This window comes from Orycteropus afer, unplaced genomic scaffold (assembly GCF_000298275.1).
Source record: "Orycteropus afer afer isolate SDZICR_OR568_19922 unplaced genomic scaffold, OryAfe1.0 scaffold00484, whole genome shotgun sequence".
Lineage (NCBI taxonomy): Eukaryota > Metazoa > Chordata > Mammalia > Tubulidentata > Orycteropodidae > Orycteropus > Orycteropus afer.
Genome location: NW_006922071.1, coordinates 924,832 through 935,218, shown reverse-complemented (window position 1 = coordinate 935,218; position 10,387 = coordinate 924,832). Strand labels below are relative to the sequence as shown.

The 10,387-nt window shown below is 38.5% G+C and overlaps 1 protein-coding gene across 1 annotated transcript in view; it reads left to right on the top strand.

Annotated features, from left to right (window-relative positions):
• CDH12 (cadherin 12) overlaps positions 1 to 10,387 on the top strand; it is a 224,983-nt gene that overhangs the window by 105,833 nt on the left and 108,763 nt on the right. The window contains exon 4 of the mRNA XM_007954957.2: positions 7,993 to 8,246. Coding sequence (XP_007953148.1) covers positions 7,993 to 8,246 — 254 coding nt within the window. The remainder of the gene's footprint in view (positions 1 to 7,992; positions 8,247 to 10,387) is intronic.

The window sequence follows — 10,387 nt, the reverse complement described above, 5'->3', positions numbered from 1 at the left end:
CAGAACAGGTAGAGCAGTCTGGGAAGTGGTGGCAGATGGGTTTTGTAGGGCCAGAACAAGAGACAGACTTGTCTGTCAGTTTGTCATCCTGTGGTGGCTTGTGTGTTGCTATGAGGCTGGGGGCTATGCCACCAGTGTTTCAATTGCCAACAGGCTTACCCATGGTAGACAGGTTTCAGGGGAGCTTCTGAACTAAGACCAATTCAGAAGAAGGAAGAGACCATCCATTTCTCAAAGAATTGGCCAGAGAAAACCTTATGAATAGTGGTGAAACACTGTCTGATATATTACTGGAAAACTTTAGGAATGGCCCTGAAACATTATCTGATATAGTGCCAGAAGATGAGTCCCTCAGGTCGGACGGCACTGAAAATACGAGTAGGAAAGAGCTGCCTCCTCATAATAGAGCCAATCTTAATAACGTGGAAAGAATAAAGCTTTCAGGACCTCCAGTGGCTGATATGACAAAACTCAGCTACAGATATCCATTAATAATCAGAACACGGAATGTACAAAATATGAATGAAATAGAACACATCAAGATTGATATCCTTGGCATTAGTGAACTGAAATGCACTGGTTTTGGCCATTTTTAATCAAATAACCATAAAATCTTCTATGCCTGGAAAAATTGACAAGGAAAGGGGTGGCATTCATCATCACAAAGAATATTTCAAGATCTGTCCTGAAGGATAGTGTCAGTGATAGGATAATATCCATACATGTATGAGGAAGACCAGCTAATATTACTGTTATTCAAATTTACAAACCAAGCACCAAAGCCAAAATTGGGGAAACTGAAGATTTTTATCAATCTTATCCATTGAACACCAATGACCATAAACCAGAAAACTGAGATGACATCAACCATGACATTCCAGGAAGAAAGCAAAAGTCATTAGAAAGACAGGAAAGGGAAAAAAAAATCAAAATGGATATCAGAAGAAACTCTGAAACTTGCCCTAGAATGGAGAGTAGCTAAAGCAAATGGAAGAATTGAAAGGATAAAAGATCTGAATGGAAGAGTTCAAAGAGCAGTTCAGGTAGACAAAGTTAATTATTACAGTGAAATGTGCAAAGGATTGGAGTTAGAAAACCAAAAGGGAAGAACAGGCACAGCATTTCTCAAGCTGAAAGAACAGAGGAAATAATTTAAGCCTCGAACTGCAATATTGAATGTTTCCATGGGCAATTTGTTGAATGATGCATGAAACATCAAAAGAAGATGGATGGAATACACAGAGTCATTATACCAAAAATAATTGGTAGATGACCATCCATTTCAGGAGGTGGCATATGATCAACAACCAATGTTATTGAAGGAAGAAGTCAAAGCTGAATTGAAGGAATTAGTGAGAAACAAGGCTTCAGGAATTGACGGAATACCTATTGAGATGTCTCAGCAAATGGATGCTGTGCTGGAGGCACTCATTCGGCTATGCCAGAGATTTAGAGGACATCTATCTGGCCAAGTGACTGGAGAGATCCATATTCGTACACATTCCAAAGAAAGGTGATCCCACAGAATGTGGAAATTAGTGAACAATATCGTTGATAGCACACACAAATAAAACCTCACTAAAGATAATTCAAAAATGGTTGCAGCAGTATATTGACAGAGAACTTCCAGAAATGCAAGTGGGATTCAGAAGAGGATGTGGAATGAGGGATATTAGCTGCTGTCAGATGGATCTTGGCTGAAAGCAAAGAATATCAGAAAGGTGTTTACTTGTGTTTTATTAACTAGGCAAAGGCATTTGATTGTGTTGATCATAATAAATTGTGGATAACATTCAGAAAAATGGGAATTCCAGAACACTTATTTGTGCTCATGAGGAACCCCCATACATAGACCAGGAGGTTGTCGATCAAACAGAACAGAGGAGATACTGCATGGTTTAAAATCAGGAAGGGGGTGCAACAAGGTTGTATCCCTTCACCATACTTATTCAATTTGTATGCTGAGCAAGTAATCCGAGGAGCTGGACTATATGAAGAAGAATGTGGCATCAGGATTGAAGGAACACTCATTAACAACCTGAAATACATAGATGACACAACTTTGCTTGCTGAAAGTGGGGATGATTTGGAGCACTTACTGATGAAGATTAAAGACTACAGTCTACAGTATGGGTTACACCTCAATATTAAGAATACAAAAATCCTCACAACTGTACCAATAAGCAGCATCATGATAGATGGAGAAAAGAATGAAGTTATCGAAGACTTCATATTAGTTGGTTCTACATTCAATGCCAATGAAAGCAGCAGTCAAAACATCAAAAGACATATTGCCTTGGGAAAATCTCTTGCAAACTTCTTTCTTGAATTCTTTCAAGTGCTGAAGTGCAAAGGTATCTCCTTGAAGACTAAGGTATACCTAACCCAAGCCATGGTATTTTCAATCATCTTCTATGCATATGAGAGCTGGACAATGAATAAGGAAGACTGAAGAAGAGTTGATACTTTTGAGTTGTGGTGTTGGCAAAGAATGCTGAAAGTACCATGGACTGCTAAAAGAACTAACAAATCTGTCCTGGAGGAAGTGCAGCCGAATTGCTCATTGGAAGTGAGAATGGCCAGAGTTTGTCTCACCTACTTTTGTTGTGAGAAGGGATCATTTCCTGGAGAAGGATATCATGTTTGGTAAAGTAGGGGGTGAACAAAAAAGGGGAAGGCACTCAATAAGGTGAATTGACATGGTGGCTGCCGCAATGGGCTCAGGTGTGATAGGAATCTTGAGGCTGGCACAGGACCGGGCAGTATTCTGTTCTGTTGTACACAGGGTTGCTATGAGTCAGAAATGGCTCAATGGCACATACCAACAACACCACCACCAACAACAACACCATGCTTCAAAAGCACCAATTTTTCTTCAGTTGTCCTCATTTGTCAGCTTTTGTATGCCTGTCTGTTGATTGAAAATACCATGGCTTGGGTCAGTTGCATGTCATCAAAGTGACATCTTTGTTTTTAAAGACTTCAAAGAGCTATTTTGTAGCAGATCATTTTCCAATGCAGTGTATTCTTTGATTTCTTGATGACTGCTTCCATAGGCATTGATTAAGGATCCAACTAAAGGGAAATCCTTGACAATATCAATGTTTTCACTTTTAGCATGATTTTGCAAAGAATACCAGAAAGGTATTTATCTGTGTTTTATTGAATGTTCAAATGCTGTGTAGATCATAACAAATTATGAATAACATTGTGAAGAATAGGAATTCCAAAACACTTAATCGTTCTTATGCAGAACCTGTACATAAACCAACAGGCTGTCATTCAAACCAGAGGATACTGAATGGTTTAAAAGAGTAAGAGTGTGTATCAGGATTGTATCCTTTGAGTATACTTATTAATCTGTATGCTGAATAAATAATCTGAGAAACTGGACTATATGAAGAAGAACATAGCATCAGGATTGGAGGAAGACTCATTAACAATATCATGGGTAGGTGATATAACCTTGCTTGATGAAAGTGAAGATAATCAGAAGCATTTACTGATGAAAATCAAAGACTACAATTGTCAGTATGGATTACAGTTCAAAATAAAGGAAACAAAATTCTCACAACTGGACTAATAAGCAGTATCATGTAAACAGAGAAAACATTGAAGTTGTCATAGATTTCATTTTAATTGGATCCACAATCAATATACATAGAAACAGTAGTCAAGAAATCAGACTTCATATTGCACTGGGCAAATCTGCTGCAAAAGGCCTCTTTAAAGTGTTAAGGGACAAAGATGTCTACGGTGCACCTAATGCAAGCCATGGCGTTTTGAATAGGTTCATACTCACTGGACAATGAATAAGGAAGACCAAAGAAGAGTTGTTGCCTTTGAGTTGTGGTGTTGGTGAAGAATACTGAAAATACCATGGACTGCCAGGAGAACATACAAATCTGTCCTGGAAAAAGGGCAGCTCAAGACTCCTTAAAAGTGAGAATTGTCAGACTTTGTCTCACCTACATTGGTCATGTTGTCAGAAGGGACCAGTCTCTGGAGAAGTTTATCATGCTTTTAAATAGAGGGTCAGTGAGAAAAGGGAAAGCCTTCAATGAGATCAATTGACAGTGGCTGCCCCGAGGGGCTCAAGTGTAGCAATGGTGGTGAGGACAGTGCAGGAGCAGGTGAGTTTTGTTCCTTTGTTTATAGGTCACTGTCAGAGCCAACTTGATGGCCCTTAACAGTAACAACAATATCATGAGTGACATAGCCTGATGGCACAGTTGTCCACTCAGAAGAAGTGGATACATTCAGTGATAAGTATTACTTCTCTTTTCTCTTTCTGAGTTATATTATACATTTCATAAAGTCCAATCCTCTAAGGGCCTGGGTCATGATGAAGTAAATGTACCTAAGATGTTATTATGGCATGTCACTTATAATTTCCTCTGGTTGTTTGATTGCTCCAGACATAATATTTAACTGCTGAAAAATAAATAAATAAATAATCTATATACAAAAAAAACATTCCTTGATTTTACCCTACATGTCTTTGATCACCAAATAATTTCCTACTATGACAGGTCACGAGTGCTTAAAATGCAAATACTACACCTGATGATTCCAAAACAGGTGAAAAATGTTTCAGAATAGTGCTGTCATCTCTGCACTTGAAATGAACTTTTCAGTAGGAAGTCGGTTTCTCCCAGATAGCTGTAGTGTGCAAGCAGATAGGGAAAAAGAAAAAGAAAATAAATAAATTAAGATTTTACATAGAAGAGATTTGGCCTCATCATACACATAATGAATTTTCTAAGAAAATGTAGGAAGGTTTTGGGAAACACTCTGGACCACCTCCTACATACATTCTAAAACGGGCCTTAATTTTGGGTTACAGAGGATGGAAACATGAGAAGAACAGCTCAATCTGCTTGGTAGGCAGAGGACTCACAGGGTCATAAAGTCAGAGTGGTCTTGTCTTAGAAAGTTGTTAGTATCTGTCGGGTACTATTAAGTCGATTAGACTCTAGCCACTCCATGTGATAGAACAGACCTGTCCCTTAGCGTTTTCTTGGATGTAATCTCCACAGAAACAGATCACCAGATCTTTCCCCTATAAAGGGACTTGAAGGGTTCGAACTTCCAACCTTCAGTTTAGCAGCCTAGTACTTAAGTGAATAAGTTAGGGATTACTATTATAGAAAAATAATAGTGTTTCATATCTATTGAACATTTAAAGTTTACAAAGAAATACAGTTTTATAGGTTCTTCAGTTCCAATTGTGACCCTGAGATGTACAAAGAATTAACAAACTCAACTACTTACCAGGAGTGGATTGGTTCAAATCCACTCAGAGATGACTGAAAACAAAGTTCAGGTGACCCACCTCCTAATAATAAGCTATTGGAGTCCCTTCAGAGCACAGTGTACTCTGACACAGCTGGGGTCAGCATGAATCAGAGAAAATTTGACTCAACAGAAGCTGTTGTTGGTTTTTACTGTGATTCTTTAATTTGCATTGGCTAGCACACTCTTCGGCACATAACAACAACAACAACAAAGCACACTCTTCTACCTTATCTATCAGTTTCTTTCTCAGATGTCTCCAAGGCTTCTGTCTTTCTCTGAAAACATTCACAAATGGGAAACTTAGTATTTCTTCAAATAACACATTAATTAAAATAGTATCTTTCTCATTCTTTTCTAAGTTTGGTGGATGCAGGGAGAGTGCATGTTTTATTTGCCTTTCATCTTTGGGTCCTGGCACGGTATATCCTGTAGCATGTCACCAAGTAAAGTATCAATAGTTTTAATTCAATTAATTTTAATTGTTAGCGATTGCTTCCAAAGAATTTAAATTACTGGGAGTTCACTTCTCAGAGTCTCCTAGAATAAAAATGACAGCTCTTCAAATGTTTGAAAATGTGTGTCTTGTTTTCCCTTGATCTTCTTTAGAGTAAACATCTACAGTAATTGTAGCAGTTTATTGTTCTTTGCTTGACTGATGTTTCACTACTCTGACAATTTGCTATCTTTTCATGAATCTGATTTCCTCAGGAGAACAAAGTAGTCAAGGTAAGGGCTGTTCAAAGAAAGAAAACTGTGAAATTATCCTCTATTTTTTGCCCCCCAGATGTTATATTTATATTCAAGTAACCACTGGCCATATTATAAACCATAGTATGTTATAATGCTGTTCTTTATTTATATTGACTTTAAGATAAATAAAAATTCCCAAAAAGAGAGATGGGAATTAAGGAATACTGGTATGATATGTAAACAGGTCAAGAAAAAAAAAAATACAGAGACAAAGGGAACAAAAAACACATTGAATACAAGGCAGGTAAAAACATGAATAAAGAATCAATGAATTAGGCAATATAAAGGCAATATTTACAGGGAAAATAAATATAGTCACCACTGACTGACACACACAGCAAGAGATTTGATGTCAAGTCCAAATGAAATCAACATTTTCCCAAAATTACCTCCATGGACTTTTGAGATTTTTGAGGATAATAATCACCAGAGATTATTTTCTTCTTTCCTTGTATTCCCTCATCAGTGGAAATGCATAAAACAACATGCTTATGCTGAAGAGAGAAAAATACATCCCCTTTATTTCCCCGGGTGTACTGAGGCAAGGAAGCAGATGTGTGGACACAGCAATTAGCTATTCATTGAAGTCATACTAGTGGGAATTTCCTTAGGAAACAGAAACAGTTAAAGGTCCTAGAAAATCAATATGTTAAAGTGAAATTAATGTTGTCTTCTTTTTCTTAGGTGATAAGAAGTCAGAGTCATTGACCTTAAAGTTACCATTTAAACAAAGCACTACCGCAACACCATAATTCTGGAATAGAATGTTTTCAGTTCTTGGTAGCATAAGACTAATATCCACAGTAAGGGGGTATTAGCATTACCACCACTAAAACTGAGAATCAGTGACTACAAGGAGAAATTATTTTCAAATATTATGTTTCACAGTCTTTTAAAATATATCTTTATATATGTTAAGCCTCAATTCTTGGCAATATATCTTGCAGGGGCATGTACACTGCCCATTAATTGTGTATGCAAAAATGGAAACATAAAACACCCAAACCCTTCTCATAATTACCACAGAACACATTTTTAAATCCTAATACAACTCTGGGAGGTCTAATAGCGTAGTGCCTAAGACATTTGACCGCTAACCAGAAGGCTGGCAATTCAAACCCACCAGCCACTCCTGGGAAGGAAGGTGGGGCAATCTACTTCCACAGGGATACCTCCTTGGAAATGGAAGGAGGGGTTATGAATTGAATCCACTCGCTGGCAGTGAGGTTTGTTGTTTTTGTTTGTTTGTTTGTTTTGTTACAACCCTTGTTTGGCAAAATATCTAGGCACTGAGGAGTATTTAGCAGATAATAATATTATGGTCAAAATAAGGAAGGTGATCCAAGAACATTATATCAAATTTTCATCTGGGATCTAGAGAGTACTTTCACTAATCAATTTCCAATTCGTTTATACGTTCTATTGTTCTTCGTTCCACTAGATGTCAGTGTTGGATAAGAGCAGAGAACGGCTTCCCTCTATTTCTAACTTTGCTCATATACGCTTTAACACCAAAAACTAACCTCACTACCTTCCAGTCGGAGCCGACTCATAGCGATCCCTCCTTGGATTTCTGAAGTGATATCACTATGGCAATAGATTGCCCAACCTTCCTTCCAAACAGTGGCTGGTGGGTTTGAACCTTCAGTTCTGGTTAGCAGTCAAATGCCTTAGGCACTATGTCACCAGAACATGTGCACTCTAATTTTAATGTATGCAAGTGATTACTTTACAAGATACAAATAAACTTCTACAAATGCATTGTGTTATATAAAAACCTACTTTGCACTTCCCTTATTCCCTAAATCTATTGGAAAAGGAAATGCATGCATTGAAAGCAAGACACTTGGTCCCAATTTGCAAACTGCTCTGAAACCCTATTCACCAATTCTGCCACATTCTATGTAAATATACCTTCTCCCTTTTGATTTATCCTTACTGCAGCCCTTAGATTTTGAAACAAAGAAGGCATATACTTTTAAAGTAGAGGCCTCCAATCCTCACCTTGACCACCGTTTTCACTCCGTGGGCCCCTTCAAAGACACAGCTACGGTGAAGATCAGTGTTTTGGACGTGGATGAGCCACCGGTGTTCAGCAAGCCTCTGTACACTATGGAAGTTTATGAAGATACTCCAGTGGGGACCATCATCGGTGCAGTAACTGCACAAGACCTTGATGTGGGCAGTAGCGCCGTGAGGTAAGGAAAAGAAACACTTTCTATTCTGTGCTTCAGAAATAGAAAGTAAATACTATTTGACCAACCCTGCATGGATTATCCATTTGTCTAATATGGTGTTTGAAAATGCAATAACTTTACCTGATTAACGTAGCAATAGAAGAGAAGCCTAAGACTCGAGCAAAAACATCCAAATATCAATTCCTGTTAACAGTGTTTACCATTGATCTGATGTTGGACATACCACTCAACCTAACAAATCTGTAAGAAAAGTTTTGATGTTTAATGGTTTCATTTATTTATTTAAATTTTTATTGTGGTTTGGGTGAAAGTTACAGAGCAGATTCATTTTCCATACAGCAGTTCATACACATTTTGTCTCATGACACTGACAGCAATTTCCCACAATGTAACAGCTCTCTTCCCACTGCCTCCCCTAGTTACCTCTTCCCTGTATCCTTCCCTCCCAGGCACTTCTGCCCACCCCCACCCCTGCAGTCTACTTGTGCATACACTGCCTTTCTATTCTCCCATGATCAATGTCTCCAAGGAGTGTATCTACCTAATGTCAATGTTCAGCTCATATTCCTGCCTTTTGTTTGACTGGAAGCCACAGGAGTGGGTTCAATTCCAGACCTGAAGGGCAGCTAGAGGCCACAGTCTCAGGTGTTTCAACAGGTTCTATCAGAACAGCAAACCTGGTCCTTTTGCTTTTTTATGATTTTGAGTTTTGTTCCACATTGTTCTCCCACTCTAGCCAGGATCTCCTACATGACCCCCGTCCAAGTGGTTGACAGTGGTAACCAGGAGCCATCTCGTTCTTCTGCGTTTATAGTTCTCTATAGGCTGAGGATTGACAGGTGTACAGTGTCTTGCACTGATTAATTCCATGCAACTTTTTAATTTACTCTTTGCTCTGAACAAAGAGAGCCCTATTGTTGCAACTAGATGGCTGCTTGCAAGCTCTTAAAATTCCAGTCGCTACTCACCAAAATAGAATGTGGAACAACATTTTTGCGTAGTATATTATGCCAACTGAGCTTGATGTCCCTTGAGACCATGGTCCTGAGCCCACAGGTCCAACTAATCACTCCCTCTGTGTAGCTGGCTGGGGCCAAGAAGTCACCACAAACTTCCCTTGTCAGTTCTACTATATACATGGACATTCTTACTGAACATACAAATATTCTTGGAGATACATTATCTGCCAACCCTATGCATGGTCATGGACACACCCCCTCCCTGCCTAGACATGCCTGATCTTTCAGCCTTCACCCATCTATCCAGTCATATATCTATGTTTGTCATCACTGACAACAACGTACTGTATGTGCCAAAGGGTTCATCTTTTTTGTCTGTATCTCCCATGTACCTCTCTATGTCTTCTTCCTCAGTGCCACTGTGTGATTACTCATATTTGGTGCATTGCCCTTCCCTTCACCCAAATTAAAACTTGTCTCTACCTATCTAGAGTGTTCTCTCCTCTCCTGTCCCACCCCTGGTAATCAACAAGGAAATTTTCCTTCTATATAAAAACTTTTTCTTGACCTTTCATAATAGTGAACTAATATATATTTGTCCTTCTGATATTGACTTATTTTACTCAGCATAATGTCCTCCAAGTTAATCTGCATTATGTGGTGCTTTGCCAATTCTACATTATTCTTTGTGGTGCATAGTACTCTACTGTGTGCATGTGCCATAGTTTGCTTATCAATTGTTCTGATGATGGGCACCTAGGTCGTTTCGATTTTTTTGCTATTGTAAATAGTGCTTCAGTAAACATGGGTGTGCATATATCTGTTCTTGTCCTGGCTTTCACTTCCTTAGGATATATATCTAGTAAGGGAATGTTTGGGTCAATGATATTTCTAATTCCAGCTTTTTAAGGAATCACCATACTGCTTTCCACAGTAGTTGTATCATTTTATAGTCCCACGAAAAGTGTATGAGAGTCCCAACCTCTCCACATCCTCGTCAGCATTTGATATTTTCTGTCTTCTTAAACATTGCTAATAGTGCAGGGCAAGAGGGTATCTCATTGTTGTTTTGATTTGCATCTCCCTAATGGTTAATGCATTAATACAACTATTATTCAAATTTATTCACCAACCACCAAAACCAAAGATGAGGAAATTGAGGATTTTTATCAAATTCTGCAG